Genomic DNA, 20,837 nt, shown 5'->3' with positions numbered 1-20,837 from the left:
TTAGTCTGATGGGCTTATCTTAATGGGCCTGACGGATGGGCACTGTTTGGACCTTTGTAAAGATGGGCCCACGCGCTCTGAAGGCCCATCGCACAGACATGGTAAGGGCCCATGATCCGAAATCTCTATTTGCCTAGAAAAGCCCTAAGATCCAATAAGGGAAATTGTATCAAAGTCCCACATTGGAAAGATCTGGAGGTTAAGAAGAAAAACAACTCTCTACCACTATAAAAAGGAGTAATATTCACGCAAATCAAGGTAAGATGATTTGACCCTCTCAAACGCCTCAAAATAACTCAAGGGACGAATTCTGACTTGACCTTCGGAGGGCTTTTGGCCGGCGCCACACCGGTGCTCTCTAAGGGTTTTTCTTCCGTTTGTTCTTGTTGTGCAGGTTCGTTGACTCGCGAGAACGGTGTGACTTATTGGTGACAATTCTCAACGTCATCACCACCATCAATCTATCACATCAACAAGAGTGAGGAATTTTTGTTAAATTTTTTGTCTATAGACTTTTTTTTTTTTTTAAATTTACACAGTAAATTAGTAATTTTGCACAATAAATTAGTAGTTTTGCATTTAAAACAAGAGATAAAGTATAAGTAATATTTAATTTATTTAAAAAAATTCGTATTTAAATATATAAAAAAGCCACAATTTAATTTTCACTTAAGACCCCAAATGCATCTCCTGCCCCTTTGATATCTCGAGGCGATAAATATGTCAATGTTCTGAGGCCCTCATGAACTTGACCTGTACTAATCAATAGGACTACTCACCCGATCTCTTGCCCAAAAAAGCCTTTGGAAATTATGACAGGATAAATGCTCATGATGAGTCGTGCATTGTACAAATAAAAATACAAAAAGGGCCATTAGTCGTTACTACTAGAGGGCCTAGAGCTGAATCAACCTGAAAATGAAATGTGAATTTGGTACCATTGGATGGGGCGCGTGAGTGGGTCACGATGTAACAACCGAACTGAATTATCAATTACATAGTGTTTTATAAGCAACGGTCAACTTCCTGTCCCTATTGGCTTTTTATATAGTACATTTATCAAAGAGCTGAACTTGCAGTTTTGTATACTTTGTCAGAGTAGATGGTCTAGCGTGGTGGCTTTGCACTTCTATTTTGTTAATGAATCCCATAGAGAAAAATTGAAGCCATGGCAGGATCATCACCTCTTCTAGTTTATGCTTTTTGTGCTGCTTGCATCTTTTGCCAACTTTTTGAGTTAGCTCAAGCTCAAAATCGAACAGACCCTGCTGAAGGTGTGCCTCTCTCTCACATACACACCTCATAAACACAATTTATTACTTTCTATAGTTCTTGGCTGAGAGCTTTTTTTTTTCGTCTTCAGCATATGTTACATATTATCAGCAATACAAAACTGTCTGTTCATAATTGTTGAAGTACAAACTTGAAGTAATAAAAGGCTGGCTTTTAGAATTTGATCATGCTATTGCTATAGCTTGCAAATCTAGCTAGGACCTGAAATAATAAGCCCCATACTGCTCATATGCCATACAAACCAACGAATCATGCTGATAAGTGCAGAGAAGATATTGTACTTTTGATATCGTCATCATTTCAAAGTAGATATTATTATACTTTAAGATTGGGTTAATTGTAATTTTGATTCTTAAAATTAAAAAAAAAAAAAAAAAATTGGTGGATTTAATAGTTTTGGACAATTCGTATATTTTTTAAGCAAGTGGGATTTATTTTACGGTTCAATATGTGATGGGTATCAATAATTTGAGAGTTCTTTTTTACAAACACAACATTTATCTCTGTTTTTGATGAGCTCAAAATAAAAATAAGCTATTTATTTTTTTTAATATAATAACTTTATAAAATTTTCAATCTTTTTTCTAAACAAAATTGTACTTTTAAACGGTGGCAATTTTGGAGGGTGTATATCAGATTGATCACAATGATGTTTAATTGTGAATATTATTGCAGCGGCAGCACTGAATACAATATTTCAAAAATGGGGGATCTTAGCAAATTCAAATCAATGGAATATAAGTGGGGAACCATGCACTGGAGCAGCCATCGACTCCACCAGTTTTGATGACACAAACTTCAACCCTTTGATCAAATGTGACTGTTCCGCCAATAGTAACTCTACTTGCCACATTACCCAATTGTACGTTTCTTTCTTTAATATATATATCCTCATGTCTTCTTTTTCCATGCCATTTTTGCTTATAATTACAATTTCTATACATTCAAAAAAAGAAAAAAAAAAGTTTAAATTAAATTGCATGGTTCAATTCCAATAAGTTCAAGCCGTAAAATCTTTTGACAGCTAAATTACCTATCTTTACTTTTGCTGATTTTTATTTATTTTTATTTTTTGAATAGCTGATTTTTTTTATTGAACAAAAAGGAATAGGGATCACCTCTATTATATCTGACTGGTTGTTGAATAGGACAAAGTTTATTTTCGATTAACTGGTTTATGACAAAAAAATTCTCATTTGTTTGAAAGCAGTCAAACAAATGAGAATTTTTTGCTACCTAAGTCAGCCTTTTTCTAGTTAGAAGAGCTAATCTGTCATGGGTGTGCCCTCATGGTGCTTCCCATGTTCTGTTCCTATATTTTAAAGGTTTTTGAGCATGTTATATCATACAAACATCATACCATCAAATTTGAGCATAAAAGATAAAGTATTTTGCTGCTTAAAATTTTGATGAAATGTATCTTCATGCACCAATTTATGTTGGTGGCATCTGTTGGTGAAACCAATACCTATGATGGATGTGTGCACTTTAAAATTATTGAGTTTTGCATGTTGGCCATAGAATCCTAAGGACTAAGGCAAGGTCATGGAGACATCATAAGGATGCCTTGTCATAATATCCTCTTAAAAGAAAATCTCATGTATGAATCATCTATATGATGACCAAATGGGAACTTTACTTGAACTCAATGTTCCAGCGTTGAAATGGGGAAAGGAATTGGGGGAAAAAAATTTGAAGAGATAAGTTCTTTGTGTGTGTGCGTGCGCGCATGTGTTTTATATCTTAAAAGTTCCTCATGTGGTTTCCTGGATTTATATATTGATGGCTAATTTTATCTTCTCCTATGCTTATTTTCTCCTTGTACCACATGTCACTAGTACAAGTGTGGTTTTGTACAATGAACCATGAATTTTATTCCATTGGAGTTTACAAACACAATTTGAGATGCATTTAGTGAAAACAAAAGAATAAAATCTAAATCCTTGCAAAGGATAATCAGATGGGAGCAAAGTGTGAGTTATGGGGATTTGAGTTTGACCCTTGGATCTAAATCCATAAGATGGGAGCAGAATGCCACTAGGGTATATGGCCATTAATTGGAAACTCACCATTTTATGTAAACATTGCGCTTGTAGAGAGCTTTTGTGATATTAATTACTAATATTCTTGAGCAGTCATTCAATTTGCCACCTTTACTAAGCTTACAGTTTTATTGATCTATGAATTAAATTCATATACAATCTGAAGCACAATTATTTCATATGATAATCCCCACTTTTTTCATTTTTTTTTTTAAATCCTTGAAAGTTCTGCAAAATTTGGTAAGTTATAAAAACTACACTTCAAAATGTCTTGGGCATCTTCAGTATATGAATCTTTTTTTTTTCATGGTTGATGATTTTTTTTTTCCCTTTTACAGGAAGGTTTATGCCCTGAATGTAGTTGGCGTAATTCCAAATGAACTATGGACTTTGACTTTCCTCTTCAATCTGTACGATATCTTCTTGATATGTTTGTTTACTTGCATTTTGCATGAATATGGGTTACCTTCTTTTTCATGTAAGATAGGATTGAACTTAGACCTTGAAAGTGTACTGCGTCATGTAAACCAATTGAATTTTGTAGTAGATGTGGTGTACTAGTTTTCCAGGATAGTTCATTTTCATTATATTCTGTTGAATGTGCTATGTTTCCAATATTTCTTACAGGAGGTTGGGCCAAAATTACTTGACTGGTAACCTGTCTGCATCCATTGGCAAACTATATCGCATGCAATACCTGTAAGCCTGTCTCAGTTTTGTTTAGAAACTCAAAGGATATTGTATATCTAATGTCAGCTAAACTTTCTCTTTCTTTTGATGTTTAATAAATTAGGGATCTTGGTATCAATGCATTATCAGGGACACTTCCAAAGGAACTTGGAAATCTTACAGAATTAATATCATTGTAAGTTACCCCTCATTCAAAATTTGAGTGATCTATGTAGCATCTTGGTGGTGCTGTTTCAACCATTTATTTATTGTAATTTATTTGAAGAAGGGTTTTGTGATAAGGTCTATCTCAAATGGCATTTCCTCCCTCAATAATAGGATGGAGGGTAAGGTCTTGGGTTCAAGGCGCACAAGATGCATGTGTGACTTCCCATTAAAAATAAAGAAGATGGGTTTCACAAAAATATGAATTTAGTAGTCACCCTTTTGCAATTGTACACCTATTTTGATGCATTCTACATTTCACATAACTTTCCTTTTTGGGCTGGAATTCTGCATCTCACATACTTGATTTTGATGATCTGCACCCTAAGAGAATCAAGTCCTTGTTTATAAATTATAATTCATATATTGTTTTTCTTGTTAATTTTGTAGGTCTTTTTCGACAAACAACTTCACTGGTTCTCTTCCATCTGATCTTGGGAATTTAGTGAAATTAAAACAGTTGTAAGTTCTAGTACTATAAAGCTTTCCATTTTCAATGTAGTTATGAAAACCTATTTGATTGTATTTTATAGCTAGGTGAGGCAGACTTTAGAAATAGTTCTAGTAAAGCTTCTAGTAATATCCTGTCGGTCGATCGAGATTATAAGAACTTTGTGCCAATAAATCTCATATGCCATATTGCAAGGTTTTGCAAATGCAAGATTATCTGTTTTATCCCAGGATAGAAAACAATGTAATCATAAATTTTAGAAATATATTTTACATGAAAGTCAAGTACTATTAATAGCCATAAATGATATGGTGAAAATAATATATTTTGTAGATACTTATCATGAGAAATTGTGAATATTGTTCTAAACAAGTTAGCAGCTTGATCAATAATCTAATGATGGCTTGAGACATTTCATTTGGTTGTTAAGTTCATTAACTGTTACTACTAAATTTTTATTGGAGCTGAGGATAGGATATCAATATATTCATGTAAATTTTTTTCCTTGATAGCTACTTTGATAGTTCTGGAGTTAGTGGTGCGATTCCTTCAACATTTGCTAATTTAAAAAGCCTTGCGACAGTGTAAGAACTAGCTTACTACTTTTCTCACCTGCAAACTTTCTAAAATTTACATAATGATGAATATAAAAACAAAAAATTGTGATTAGATTGTGTGAGGAAATATTTGTGGTCTCAGGTGGGCTTCAGACACTGAACTAACGGGCCAAATACCTGACTTCATTGGGAATTGGTCAAATCTTACTACCTTGTAAGACAATATTGCTAGCCCTATCCTGTTTTCTTCTTTCTAAATCATGCTTAATAAGGCTCAATTTTCATTGCAGTGTCAAAGCAACATTATTTATTGTAACGGTTATTATTGATAAAATTTTAGTGTGTACTTTTACATTCTACAGAAGAGATGCATTTGTGCACAATTTATGATTAACTACTCCAAAATGATTTTGGTAGGAGGTTTGAAGGAAACTCTTTAAAAGGTCCAATACCCTCAACATTTTCCAATTTGACTTCCCTGACGGAGTTGTGAGTGTCTACATCTCTTAGTTACTTTTATTTGTATTTTCGCAGATCTTGTAAAGCTAACAATCTCATGTGTGATATTATTGTAGGAGAATAGGTGATTTGTCTAATGGGAGCTCTTCACTAGCATTTATACAAAATATGAAATCTCTAAGTATCTTGTAAGGAAACAAGTGTTTATGTTTCAAATTCCTAATTATGAATATCCATGTTTTTTTTTTTTTTTCCTTCTTTGTTGCTCTTCCAAAATATAACATAACAGTTTAGTTGCATCTATTGCAGAGTACTGAGGAATATTAACATTTCTGATTCAATTCCATCAAATATAGGAGAATACCAAAAGTTGTCACAGCTGTAAGTAATGTCCATTGGTGGGTGACTATTTAGAATTTTAGATATACGTGGTGCTATAATTTAGGTTGAATTTGATTGCTATTCAAAGCAATGGAACTGAGAACATCTCTTCCATTTCTTAGGTTCCTATATTAAAATTTAAATGGTAAATTTAAGTGATATTTTTATCAGATTTCTCTAGGCTTGCAAAATGAACTCACCCTATTTGTAACTATGTGATAAGGGGCCACTTCATTGTATTTCAAATTCATCTTGTTTCTTTTTCACTTTTCTTATCTTTTTTCTATCCTTTTCATTTTCCTTCTTTCTTTTTGGGATAGTGCATAAGGATTATAACTGTTAATTACCTCTTGTAGATAACTAGTTTTATGTATCACAACCAAGTGATAATAGCTTTGTTATCAATACATTATAATAATATTGTTTAACTTTTTTAGGGATTTGAGCTTCAACAATATAACAGGACAGATTCCAAACGCGCTTTTCAATTTGAGTTCGCTCTCTTACTTGTAATATACCTCATTTTCTTAATTTCATATTATACATCCCAATATTATTTTGTATTATATTGAAGCATGTACTATTGCCTTCTTTATCAGGTTTCTCGGAAATAATAAGTTAAATGGCATTGTGCCTACACAAAAGAGTGGATCTCTTCTCAACATGTAAGTACATAAAAACATCAATTGCATTTTACAACATTATGATACATTTAAAATGGAGGTGTCTAATAATTAGCTTTTTAATTTAAAGTCCCTTATTTGTATAAGGATTTTCTGAATCTCCGATGCATATGTACAAGGAGTTATATTCAATCTGATGTCAAGAGGGTAGTATGACTCCGATCTCTTATAGTGGTATTTTGGTAGAAAAATGTTGGGTATCACCAAGGATGGACCTAGGTGGGGGCCCAAGGGGGCCCGGGCCCCCCCGGGTCCAAAATATTACTTATATATATATATGGTTATTATATATTTTATTTGTGTAGTTGGCCCCCTTCCAAAACCTTAGGTCCCCCTTCTCTCCAATTAGCCTAGCTAGTCTAACCCAAATAACAACTATTCAACCTAAAACCTTAACAAAAAAAAAAAAAAAAAAAAAAAAAAAAAAATTGACAATGGTGATTGTATTTTAGCCAAAAAAAAAAAAAAAAAAAAACTATTTTACCACCAAAGAACCAAAAAATCATGTGTTATAGGAGAAGCTAAAGCTAAATGTTTTGCAGCTATAGTAAATGGGTATAAATACCAGTTGACTGTAGCATAAAATACAATATTTTATTAAGATTATATCTCTTCCTTCTTACCAAAAAAGATTATATCTCTTTCTTTAATTAAAAACTCAAATTCTCTCTCTTCCTTTATTATTTTAATAAGTTGTTTATATTATTTTAAATGAAGTGAGAAAAAAAAAAAAAAAAAAAAACAGAACATTTGATATTGGGTGTATTGTAAAGTGAGGTGGTAAGATAAAGTAGCTTTTTAAAGTGATAAAAGCTAAAATTTTTAAACCACCACCATGAATGCTCTAATTTCAACAAAAAAAATCTTAGCCTGCCTAGTATTAAAAAAACATTATTTTGTTTTTGTCTTTGTCTTTGTTAGTAGATGATTGCTTCTTAATGTATTTAGAAATAACGATTTTGTGTATTTATAATTTTTTAATACTATATAGATGCCTATTTGGAATTTTTTTTTTCTTTATTCTCTGGCTCCTACTATCTAAAAATCCTGGGTCTGTCTACCACATCCCAAAATCTTGTTTGAGCTAAGTGAACATTTATATGTTGTGAGCTATAACAATCTTATGGAGCAGATACTTTTACATTGGGAGGTTATAACACACTCAGGTTAATCAAAGATTTGATCTACGTGTAATAATTTAGTGATAACTCTAAAATGATGGAAGTGTTTTTTCTTTTTTTTGGGGGGGGGGGGGTGGGTGTGGATGGGTGGGAAGGGTATTTTCTGTATATAAGCAAGCAATTACAGAAAAGACTAAATGCTGTATCACCAATGGATTAATTGTACATGGATTTCCATGTGTAGCTAATAGCATAAACAAGCATGCATTATTAGCATACATAGAAAAATAGAGGTTCTAAATTTCGAATAATATGGTTTCAAAATTTTGTTTCAGAGCATCAATGTCAATTGACTAATGCCTAATTTAGTACTGAACATGGGATTGTTTACCAGTTGAATGGATTAGGTATCTAACATCCTTGTTATGTTATGATTGCAGTGATTTGTCTTACAATAATTTACAGGGAAGCTTTCCTTCTTGGGTCAACGAACAAAATTTACAACTGTATGTATGCTATTGTATTTGAAAATATTTATATTATATTTATGTTTCTGATATTCTATAACTTGCTACTCTTGAATAAAAACTGACATTCAAATCTTATGCTGTATAATATGCAGTAATTTAGTTGCCAACAATTTCACAATAGAAAGTTCAAACAGCAGGTAAATTTCTTGATGCTATATTTTCTTATTTTAAAGCTTGAGTTTTACCATAGTGAAACAAGTTTCTAATCAATTTTAAAATGTTATTAATCTTGTCAATTAAGGTAGTGAAGCTGTTAGAAGCTGATAGCCATGATTTTCAACATGGTAACTTGTCCTCTCAAATGTTCTGGAACTTTACGTGGAGTGTGAATTATCATCAACTCACTACCTTAGAGAATTATAATGTTTTACTAGAAGTATATTATAGATAGAAATTACCGATAAAAAATCTATATTATAGATAGAAATTAATTAGCTGATGTCTAGCAATGTATATTACTTAGACATGTTCATTTAGGCGTCTGATGCAAGATAAAAGCTTTGATACCAAACTAATTTGAGATTTGTTGAGTTTTGGGATAGGTAGGGATCGTGTTTGTTGTGGAGAAGGCAGGAAAATATTTGGAAGTGAAAAAGAAAGTTTCTGGAAGTTGAACAGAAAAAGGAAGAAGTAAAAAAATATTCTATTAAGCCGCACATATGGATATTTTGAGCATGAGAAATGGAGTTTCCAGCTCCATTAACTCAGGAGTCATCAATTGCCAAAATATGCAAAAAAAAAATTAATAATTAGAATGGGTCAACCTGTATATCATCTCATTTACATGGTCAAATGACACCTAATCTATATGTTCTGCTGATACAGAACATTGATAAAACTGAAGTGTAATTAGCTGATTTGATACTTACGAGAGTAATAGGGACTATCAAAGCCCATTTGATTAAATTGCCCCTCTGTTCCCCCTCCCCCCCCCCCAAAAAAAAAAAAAAAAAAAAAAACACAACTTCTGCCTAAATATTATATGTTTCTCTTCATGAACAATTTCATATATATTTACTTCTTGTGATTGCAAGTAATGCCTTACATTGGGAAAACACAAGTCGTAACTCATTTAAAGAAACCTCTTTCATCATGGGGCAATGATGGGTTAGTATTCTTAGGAGAATGCTTATGAGCATATTGCCAAGAGATCATTTCTTATTACATGAGTGCAAACTTAATCCTAATTATAATATTTGTATCAATCAGTTATATCTTCTTTAATAACTAATGTTTTATTTCGATAAACTACACATTCCGTGCCTAAGTGCATTTCTGTTCTGCGTTAGTGTTTTGCCTTCAGGATTGAGCTGTCTTCAACGGGATTTTCCTTGCAATCGAGGCACTGGAAGATGTAAGTACAATTTAAAATATCACACCTGATTGTAAGATTGGAAAGCATTAGTAGGTATTGAGGCCAAACTACGAGAAGATTATACTCTAGGATTGGTTCTTCTAAGCAGAATACAAAGTGATGAAACTTCAAATGTTTACAAAATATTGATAAGGGCACAGTACAATCAAGATGCATTCCAAATTTTTAGTACACATGAATATTGGATCTGTCTTTTTAAGGGCTAAATTGGCAATGCATCACAGCTACATTCCAGTGTCAATTTAGTATACAGTAATTTTAAATGGCATCATGATGTACTTTAAAGAAAAATTGCAAGGTCTGTGAACCTCTGCCAAGAACCCCTATACTGGCGATCATTAAAAGAGTATTTAAAAAGCTTAGGTTTGAATATGTCAATATGTCATTATTCAAATCATAGATAATTAAACTATTTTTCAACTTACATTCTAGTTTTTTTTATAACAGACTACTGATCTTCAAGCATGTCCACTATTGAAACGCATAGCATGCTTATGAACGCACAACTTTAATTACCTTTTCCAAGCTTACACATCAAAGAATGTTTTTTTTTATTTTACATATATTTGTTTTCAGATTCTGAGTTTGCAATTAAGTGCGGTGGTCCTCAGATTACCTCTTCTAATGGGATTGTGTATGAGAGGGATAATGAGACACTTGGTCCAGCTACATATTATGTGGTTGACACAGACAGGTGGGCAGTTAGCAATGTTGGATATTTTACTGGGACCAAGAATCCTCAGTATACAAGTTTTTCATCATCTCAATTCACGAGTTTAGACTCAGAGCTGTTCCAAACAGCTCGACTCTCTGCTTCATCATTACGATACTATGGCCTAGGGCTCGAGAATGGAAACTACACTGTGAGCTTCCAGTTTGCAGAAATAGCTTTTGTAAACACTAACACATGGCAAAGTCTTGGGAGGCGTGTGTTTGATATTTATATCCAGGTCTGCATCATATTATCGAATTGTTTTAGAACTACAGAATTTTATATTAAAATGAAGAGTATATTTTTTAACAGAAAAAGAGTGTATGTAACAAATATATTGACTGTCTTATTCATCAATGCAGATTTTTCTTGAATATGATGCATATTTACAACTTAAATTATCTAATCAATTCTAGATTTACCATTAGCAGTTCTCTATTTTGATCCCTCCACATGTTTTCTTTTACTATCTATTTTGCCCTTCGTTTTCTCAGAACTTATGTCAAGTACGGTACAACCATTACCTCTGTGATTTCTTCACTTTTTTTGCAATTTATATCCAAAACTCAAAATTGTTTTGATATCTAAAATATGTCTATAATCATGATAAGGATTTTGAATGAAACCTTTGATGTATTCCCTCTCCTATTTTCTCTATAAATTAACTCTTTCCTCTTATCGTCATTCCTTTTGTTTTGCTAATTTTTGAATTTGTTTACTCCAGGGGAATCTTGTTTTAAAGGATTTCGACATACGAAAGGAAGCCGGTGGTGCCTCTTTCGTACCTGTTCCGAAGGAATTTAATAATGTTCAGGTATCAGAAAACTACCTTGAAATCCATCTCTTTTGGGCTGGAAAAGGGACTTGCTGTGTACCTGCTCAAGGTACTTATGGACCTTCTATTTCAGCCATCAGTGCTACCCCAGGTAAAAAAGTGCAGAAACTGTAGATGCAATTTAGAAAGATTAGGTAGTGGTTTCCTCACATTTTAGTACCATGTTATTGACTATCTTACTTTGGTATAGAATTTACACCCACTGTTAGTAACATACCTCCAAGCACAAGCAGCAACAAGAATAGGACTGGTCTGATTGTGGGTGTTGTTGTTGGTGTTGGGGTTTTGAGCTTTCTGGCTGTTTTCGTGGTTTTCTATATTGTTCGAAGAAGAAAACCACCGACCAATGATGATGAAGGTAAGCCAAAAATCATGTTGCATATACATGATAGTTGTCAAACTTCATTCAGTTTTCTCTACATATTAGAAAAATGGAACTCTTTCCTTTATGTGATACTATGGTACTCACTATTAGTGACTAGTGAGGTGGCCTCTGCATATTCCATATTAAGTAGTACAAAATGCAGTGTATCATTTCTTGTGTACAAAGGCATTTTTACTAAAACCTCTTTCTATGCATGTCTTGGAATAATATGCATTCACAAGCAAACAGACATATATGACCAAAAAGGAATAGGGAGAAACATAATTTATGCGGCCAATGAAGCCCCAGGCTACTTACAAATTCCCATTTATTATGCTTGCTACCTAATCTCCTGCTTAGCCCAACAACGTTCTGGACTAAAACACATTGATGATTGATGCTTAAGAAAGGGATAGTGCAAAAACGTTTCTGAATTTTCTGCTATAAACCACACAAGCAAATCGATTACTAGAAAATGGATTCAGTGTTACAACCTATAACCTATGTTTATGTTGAAATTGCAGAGCTCCTCGGAATAGATGCTAAAACATTCACTTTCAGCTATGCTGAACTCAAGACGGCTACAGAAGATTTTAATCCTGATAATAAGCTTGGAGAGGGAGGCTTTGGACCTGTTTATAAGGTAATTCCTTATTCTAATCAAGAACTTTAGTGGCTGAAACCAAGCCATTGCCGTAAAGTTGACTGTCTGATACACATCTATACATCTATTGATAATTCCAAGCAATGGCTATTAACAAATCACAGAGTGTAACATCACCCCTTTTTCTTTTTGTTTCTTCATTTATATTATCCTTTTATTTTATTTTTACATTTTTCGTGAAATCCCTTGGCCGCCCTTATTATGATATCTTGTTCCTGTGATTGGCGAGAAGCTGGCAGTTGCAAGTACTAAATTGATCCAAAAATAAATGAAGATTAGTAATTCCTTATCCATATGCAACAAGCTGGAAACGAGCCACAACAGTTAAGCGATTCAACAAAGTAAACAACTCTAAACTACAACTAGACGTCAATATCTAAACTACACAACCAAGATTGACTACCCAGATACACAGATCAGGGACAAAATCCTAGCAACTAACAAACCAAAATACAAGATAGTGCAAAACTAGACAACCACACATCCGATTAGCAAATCAGCAAGAAGAAGAATCTGCAACAGTTGGAAAGTTGTACCACCACATAGATCAAACTTTAGGCTTAAACAGAACATCTGAGATGCCCCATCTGGCACAGATTTTTTTGTTGATGCTAGAGCTGGGATATACACCCTTGCTTTCAATTTTATACTTCTCCTGATTCTTTATGACACCTAAATTTGTTCCTTTGTTCTCACAGTGCCCTGGTGCTTAACAGCATTTCTTTGAGCCCAAACATGGTACATACCAGCAATGAAGCCTAACCTGCAACAATCTGCCCTAAAGATTTTTCCTCTTCAATTTTGTACTGCCCAGGTGATGAGATTACCCCATTCATCATCAAGGCCTTCTTGACAGAACCATCTTTTAATTATCCTCCAACTTCTTTGGGTAAAAGGGCATTTGAAGAAGATATGGTCTCTATTTTCAGTGCATGCTCTACATAGTACACACAAAATGTCACAACTTTTTAACCAACTAACTATTCTTTCATTAGCAGATAATCTATCACTCAAAACCAAGCAAGTAACGAAAGCATGCCTTGGGATGGCTTTGGCAAATCAAAAAATTTTCCACCAATTGATAGTAGGCCTCCTTGGCCTAATTTGGTCCCAAGCACTTGAGATAGGGAAAGTAACAAGATCATCAGACCTTGTATAGCTCCAATTCCAAGCCTTGTTTAGAATCACAGTCACTAGAGAGTTTAGCATTTAATGAGGTGGCAGTATCATACACTATTCTATGCCCAAATTTTTGATAGAAAGGGCCATTTGGGCGCCAATTATCATGCCACACGTAAATGTTAGAACAATCCCCCACCAGGACTTGATTAATGGCCTAGCCAAATCTCAGAGTTGAAAGTTATTCAAAGTTCTTAATCAAATGAACCAACCTATTTTCTAATTGTTTTCTGATTCAGGCCATATTCCCAAATTCAAACTTCTCTAAGTTTCCACGCCAGAAAATCTGTTACACATTTTCCCCTTTATATGGCCTGGTTACATATTCAAAATTATGGTTCTGTCCCCTTTTTTTAAGGCTACTCTTTACACTGGGTAAACTTAAAAATGAAAGTATCATACAATGAAATGAGGCCCATTTTATGCCACTATATTGCAATTTCAAGAAGTGAATCTGTTATTAAAAAGCACTTATTTACAGCAAACTACATATAGAGGGTGATGAATTGATGGAAATAAGGGATAAATTACATTTTAATGATTATGGAAATTTAATATCCTCATGGATGGCTTAGTGTTTGAGTAGTTGTTTAAGATTGTTCAAAATAGACTGGTCAAGATAAAATCATCTCTGGCAAACGTTTATTAGATTTGATAATCATGGGAACCAATATATGAGTAATTGCATTTTGTGGAGGGTATAGTAGTTTGAGTGATCACAGTTGGTACAAATAAATAATGTCCAAAATGTTTTAGTTTTAGGAGACTCTGACCAAGTAATTGAAGTCATTATCAAACAAGATTATATATACTAGGAGCATAAAAATAACGGCTTTTTTTTTTGTTCCTTCTTTTCTAGATGTTAGTAAGGTTGGTTACCTGATCTATGAAATGGGATCCATAAGATGACATTTCTGGTGGTTTATAGCTTGCCAGATGTATTGCTTGTATCATTGGAAGTAAAAACACTCTGGAAAGCAAGTTTTTTTATTTTAAAAATCAAAGTTTTAGACCATATGAAGACAATCTAGTTCTTTGTAGAACATTTATATCGGGCAGCCTGTCATTCCTGCCTGATACTTTTCCTTGAATGGTTTAAGGCATAAAATTGAAATTGATTAAAATCGACGTGCAATTTCATGGTGAAGATGACCACTGACCATTAAGAAACTACAATGTTTTGAAATTTATCCTTATAAATTTTATGTATAAATGGGAATTGTGTGGTTTTGTTTTACATTGTTTGACTTTACTTGAGAAATCAATCAGATAAAAAGTCTAAATTACATCTATTAAGCCATCCATCCTAATTATCCACACTCTCCTTTTTATATTTACTATAATAAATTAAAATTATATGCAGAGTAATATTTTTTAAACAGATTCTTTAATATTTTGTTTGGTACTTTGTATAAAATAGGGAACACTTAATGATGAGAGAGTAATTGCTGTGAAGCAACTGTCTGTAACGTCACACCAAGGAAAGAACCAATTCCTGACTGAGATTGCTACTATATCCGCTGTGCAACACCGTAACCTTGTGAAGCTGTATGGATGTTGCATTGAGGGAGATAAACGACTCCTTGTGTATGAGTATCTAGTAAATAATAGTCTTGATCAAGCATTATTTGGTATGTGAACACATCTTTTCTATTTCTAACTGAGGGTGTAAGTATTTATTTATACAATGTAGATTTATTTTATGTGCTTGCATGAAACAGGAAAAAGAACCTTGAATCTCGATTGGTCAACGCGCTTCAATATATGCTTGGGTGTAGCAAGAGGTTTAGCTTATCTTCATGAGGAGTCACGGCTTCGGATTGTACACAGAGATGTGAAGGCTAGTAATATCCTGCTTGACTCTGATCTCATCCCCAAAATATCAGACTTTGGCTTGGCCAAGCTTTATGATGATAAAAAGACCCACATAAGCACGCGCGTTGCAGGGACTATGTAAGATCCTAGAGGCCTAGCTTGTCACCTTGTCTTTCTGAATTACATAATCCTTTATTTTGTGCATGTAAGATCCTAGAGGCTTAGTTAGATTAGTACTAATTTGTGCATGTGATTTTTACTGGTGCAGTGGGTATCTTGCACCGGAGTACGCCATGCGTGGGCACCTTACAGAGAAGGCTGATGTGTTTGCCTTTGGTGTTGTGGCTCTAGAGCTTGTTAGTGGGAGGCCAAATTCTGACTCAAGCTTGGAAGAAGAAAAGATATATCTTCTTGAATGGGTATGACCAATATTTTTGTGCACCGTGACAGTCATCTTTCTTTAATTGGATGGATTTTTTTCCTTCCAAAAGTTTCAGTAGTATATATTTTTGTTTGGATATGTGTTTTGGGTTCATGACAGTCATGATCCATCCACAACTATATATATTTTTTGCTTCTGCCAAAAGTTGAAGTACCAGCAAAGCTTGGATCATAAGTTGTCAATAAATAAATAAAGAGGAAAGTTAGGACGTCTAAAGGAAGTGAAGTAATTTTATTTGCTTATTTAGAGCATTTGCAAAATGAGTCCAATTTGCAGCATGATAGGAAATCAAATGAGTCTCCATACCCAAATCTAAAGCTAGTAAGAGCCTACTTTTTGTATGACCAAATACTATGTAATGGTCTCTTTCCAAGTTATTTTATGAAATTCAAGATAACACATAAGTTTTTTTTTTTACCTTATTTATTCATAATTTTGTGATGTTCCTGATTTTGAAGTTTACACACTTAGATATTGAAATATATGTCAAATTTGACCTGTCAATGTCACTCATCCATATGTCACCGAACATTTAAAATGTGTGTTAATAGAGTGGCAGTTAGATTCACAAGATGAACTTGTGGTTGACTTTAGGGATAACAACTAGATTTTATTTAGATCCCTAGTAAAACATGTTTGTCTTATTCATTCAGACAATTTGAATACTCGCTACCAATACCTTTATACTATGTTATGAACGCTTAGACTGTTAAACTAATTGAAACAATTGGAATATTGGATTACTCACCTCCACCACTTTTGTATTATATTCTAAACCTGAAGAAAGTTGTCTCATTGAAACAAATCGATCACTCACAGCCACCACTGGTACACAACATTGTAAAGCTACTCTGATAGCATATATATCTTTCTCAGGCTTGGCAGTTGCATGAAAACAACCGTGAAGTTGATCTTGCAGACTTTAAATTATCAGAATTCAATGAGGAAGAACTAAAACGATTGATAGGAGTATCACTTTTGTGCACTCAAGCATCCCCAACTTTGCGGCCATCAATGTCGCGTGTGGTGGCAATGCTCTCAGGAGATATTGAAGTGAGCATTGTAACTTCAAGGCCAGGATATTTGACAGATTGGAAATACGATGATATAACCAACGTAACCAGTGAGGGTGCAATTGATACTACCTATTTCAACTCATCATCAGCTAGTACAAGCATGGTGGGTGATGTAGGGAATTCACTAGCAGATGCTTCTAAACCTATGCTTGGTGATACTATCGAAAAGGGCCGATGAGAATTTGTCATTATTTTTCTTCAAATTTATTCTTGTGTGAAGTTAAAAAATGTTTTGTGTATTCTTCCTTTTATGAGTTTGACACTGTAATTCCTTACATTTTTGGGTAGAGGTGTAGTTTAGTTTGTTTCATGTTGTGACAGATACACTATTGAATGTAAGGCATTATTCAAGAAGTTGTACAAATGTTTCACATGTAGATTTACCTTATTTATTTATTTAAAATTTCACTGGCTGAAGTTCATAATTGAAAAAGAATTAGCGCTTTCACTTATTTGCTCACAGTTCACCATAGTGAAATACTGAGTGAGAGTTTGACCAAGTAAGGCATCTGACCTTGATATCTAAGCTTCGTTGGCTAGTGATACATGGCTAAGTAAGTTAGATAGTCACACTGAGTCCATTCAATTGAGACATATATAAGGAAAGAAGAGATTTAATCCCCCAAAAAAAAATTTCATTTATATTCAAGTTACCTAGAAGAAAAACACTACTTGATTGGCAAGCAATAGAATAGTTGTGCATCAATAGTTGGTGTCAGTTGTTGGTTCCTCAAACAAAGATTGCATGACAAGATTTTTTGGGTCCTTTTCTGGATTGCCACTTGCTTGTGCCTGATTAGTTTTCTTCATGGTCCTAGAATTAGTTGGGGGAGTCGAATCCACCACCCTCGTTTGCACAATTGGTGAAGAAGGCTTGTGGAGTGTCATGCTTAACAAGCCTACAATAGAGGGAAAACACTGCAAGAAGTGCTAAAGTTTAAGTGAATGGAATTGTAATGGAGGAGAAGGAATTATTTTATGTTTAATGCCTTTAAGAATGCATAGGAAATATATTGAACTATCTGCTGAACTAGTCATAGATTTTATGTAGGTATAAGGATTTTTGTGTGAATGTAAGGGTGAGTTTTTCTACAATTTTGACATTCCATGTTTCTCTGATTCATTTTAGGACTCATGCCCTTAATTTTCAGGCTATTCCCTATTTTAAAGATTTTTTTGGTGCTCTCAAAAGACCAGTTCAATGTAGTGAAGGTTTGCTAAACTCACTGGACATTTTTAATCACTTGCTTGTCATTAGCTCATTTTAGGCTAAGAAAAATGCTTCTTTAAGAGGGATTTCCCCTCCCCAACAAGCTGACTTTGAGGATTTCGGACAATCAACATTTAATCCTTGATTGAATCTGAAACCTTTTATTGGGTGTGAGGATAAGTGTGGGGTAATGACTTTGGTTCAGCAGATATACCAGAATTCCCATGCATAATTGGCTATGCGCACAACATTGTCCATGGGCTTTAGGGTCCTTCAAGTATTCCAAGCCCCAAGAGAGGAACTAATTTTTCTAACATTTTTGTTATGTGGCATGACAATCAAACTTATTAGATAAGTAGAATCTCGAGTCTCTAGACTCGAGTTTAATGAAGGAACTTGTGTTCCTTCAATGAACAAATACAAAACTTATGCACACTCTCAATGAGAGAGATAGAGAGAAAGAGAGAGAGATCCTCAAATCAACAAATTAGATCTATGCTTTGTGCTTTTCCAGATTTGTAACTCTGCTTTCTTATTTGCTCTTCTCTAGATCTATAACTCTGCTTTCTACTTTGTTCCTCTTCTCTAGATTTGTAACTCTGCTTTCTTCTTTTTTTGATTCTTCTTTGTTCTTCTTTTATGAAACTTGAGTTCCAAATGGATTATTTATCCACATCATCTTTTACCACCTTAGAACTTGACTCTCAATGACTCGAGATGCTACTTAGCTAAAATGTTTGTTTTTGGGTTCATATAATGAAATTGTTAGCAAAAACTCACCCAATGGTAAAAAATCCATCACCCCTTTGTTCTTGGGTTCAATTGTTGGTAAAGAAAACATATTGTTGCTTCAAGGTTTTATTTTTGAATGATAATTGTTGTTGGACACCATGACTTGTACACACTTGTTGAAATAGTGTTTTGAATTTCAGTTATAATTGTAAAATGGTGATTTTGACACGATTTTAGTTGTCTCATATACACCATGTGTAACTATCAATGCTCATTTATGAATTTGGTGAGCTCTACTTTGTCTTTCTTCACTTGGCTTAGGGAAGCCCAATTGGATGTCATCCGTGGGTCCAGACCGTAATACAATTTTGATATGGTTAATTGGCTACAGAAGGCCACAAGTTGGCATCAAAATAGGCCCTCTTAGATCAAATTTGAATTGGACTTATGTGGGCCATTCCTTTTCCTTCCTTTTAATTGGGCTTTACCCATGGGTTGAGGCCATAGGCCACACTCTCAATTCATGTGCTGGCTTGGTCATCTCTAATAAGCCACGAATTTGGTGGGCTACTTTTGGGTTTTATACTAGTGTTTGTGAAGGTTTTTGTGGCCCTCAAGCCCATTCCATTTTATTTGACCAAAATTCCCTTAAAAAGATCAAACTCGCTCCATAAAAATTAGGAATATCACCAACCATAAGAGCATTAGCATTGGGGGTGTTAAATGCCCCAAATTGCTATTTTAGCAACACGCCCGCTCAAATTGAGCTTCACCTAGGTGTGTGTTGCTAAAAGTTTTTAGCAAATATAAATAGTAAATATGTATATATACAAACTATAGTTCATGGTTTGCTAAACATAAAAGTAAACATAAAAATATATAAAAGTACATAAAAGAGGGAAGTGGAATGAGATAGAAGAGAGAGAATGAGTTTATATGATAGTTTATAACTTTATATTATTTTAATGAGTTGTATCTAAAAATAAAAACTAAGATGTTGTGTGAGTTGTAAAATGGGTTAGTAAAATAGATAAAGTAGTTCTTTTAGTTGCAAGATAGATATTTTCTTACAAATTGGGATATGAATGCTCTAAGTCAATAAACATGAGAAATACAATAAATCAATCATTAATTCAATTTCATAAATAAAACTTACGTGTTGGCAAAGCATCAACCATTGAGATCATTTTTATGATATCTCTATAGTTTTAAAATTTAATCTATTTATTTATTTATTGAAAAAAGAGAGGAAAATAAGGGATAAGAATAAGAAGTTAAAAGCATTAGCATTGGGCGTTCTAAAACTCCCAATATGCTATATTTTAGCATTCAACACCAAAATACATACATTACTTGGGAGGCTAGTTGTAAAAAATAATTGCAGCTCAGCTACAGTAACGTCCTGAAAATAGAACTTATTTAGCAAGTTGAGAAAAATAAAATAATATGCTTTAATGTCTTTCTCTTCCTAAAATGTCTCCCTTCTTTGTGTCTCTTCAGTCTCTTGTTTCCTTTCTCTCTCTCTCGACAAATCTCCCTTACCAAAATGCTCTCTCCTTCTCTCCCCATGCCCGCTCAACCCTGCACTCTAAACATTGTTCCTCTTCCTATTTTTCTCTTCGCTCTATTGCTTTCTCTATCTCTTCCCTATCACTTCTCTCTCTTAGACGGTGCAGTGGCAAAGGCGTAGTGGGCTGTGGTCACATGGGTTGTGGGTTGTTGGTGGGTCAATGGGTGGTGCGATGGTGGTGGCGTGGGTTGTTGTAGGCCGTGGGTCATGGCATGTGAGTTTTGGATTTTGGTGGCTCATGCAATGGTAGGTCCGGTCTGTATGGTGGTGGGCTACTTTGGTATGGTAGTGGTAGCGGTAGTGGTGGTGACGGTAGTGTGTTGCATCTATTGAAGGTTGTGATTTTCGGTATGGTTATGGGTATGTGATTTGTTGGTTTTTGGTGGCTGTTGATGGTTATAGTGGTGGTGCTAAATTTCTCGTGATGGTTGTTGGGTAGTGTTTGTGGTGCA

At 34.1% G+C, this 20,837-nt stretch overlaps 1 protein-coding gene across 1 annotated transcript; it reads left to right on the top strand.

Annotated features, from left to right (window-relative positions):
• The first annotated feature begins 1,100 nt into the window (after window positions 1-1,100).
• Window positions 1,101-17,227, top strand: LOC115983469 (probable LRR receptor-like serine/threonine-protein kinase At1g56140). The gene is made up of 24 exons (XM_031106151.1): window positions 1,101-1,274; window positions 1,969-2,155; window positions 3,674-3,745; window positions 3,963-4,034; window positions 4,129-4,200; window positions 4,620-4,691; window positions 5,193-5,264; window positions 5,380-5,451; window positions 5,655-5,726; window positions 5,813-5,884; window positions 6,006-6,077; window positions 6,515-6,586; window positions 6,677-6,742; window positions 8,322-8,387; window positions 8,504-8,548; window positions 9,701-9,765; window positions 10,363-10,736; window positions 11,223-11,424; window positions 11,524-11,691; window positions 12,222-12,340; window positions 14,961-15,171; window positions 15,262-15,493; window positions 15,624-15,774; window positions 16,674-17,227. The coding sequence occupies exons 1-24, from the start codon at window positions 1,169-1,171 to the stop codon at window positions 17,049-17,051; spliced, it is 3,090 nt and encodes a 1,029-aa protein (XP_030962011.1). The 5' UTR covers window positions 1,101-1,168; the 3' UTR covers window positions 17,052-17,227.
• Window positions 17,228-20,837: the final 3,610 nt, after the last annotated feature.

Source organism: Quercus lobata, chromosome 4 (assembly GCF_001633185.2).
Source record: "Quercus lobata isolate SW786 chromosome 4, ValleyOak3.0 Primary Assembly, whole genome shotgun sequence".
NCBI lineage: Eukaryota > Viridiplantae > Streptophyta > Magnoliopsida > Fagales > Fagaceae > Quercus > Quercus lobata.
Note: the sequence above shows the minus strand (reverse complement) of the source record. Positions and strands in the feature narration are given on the sequence as shown.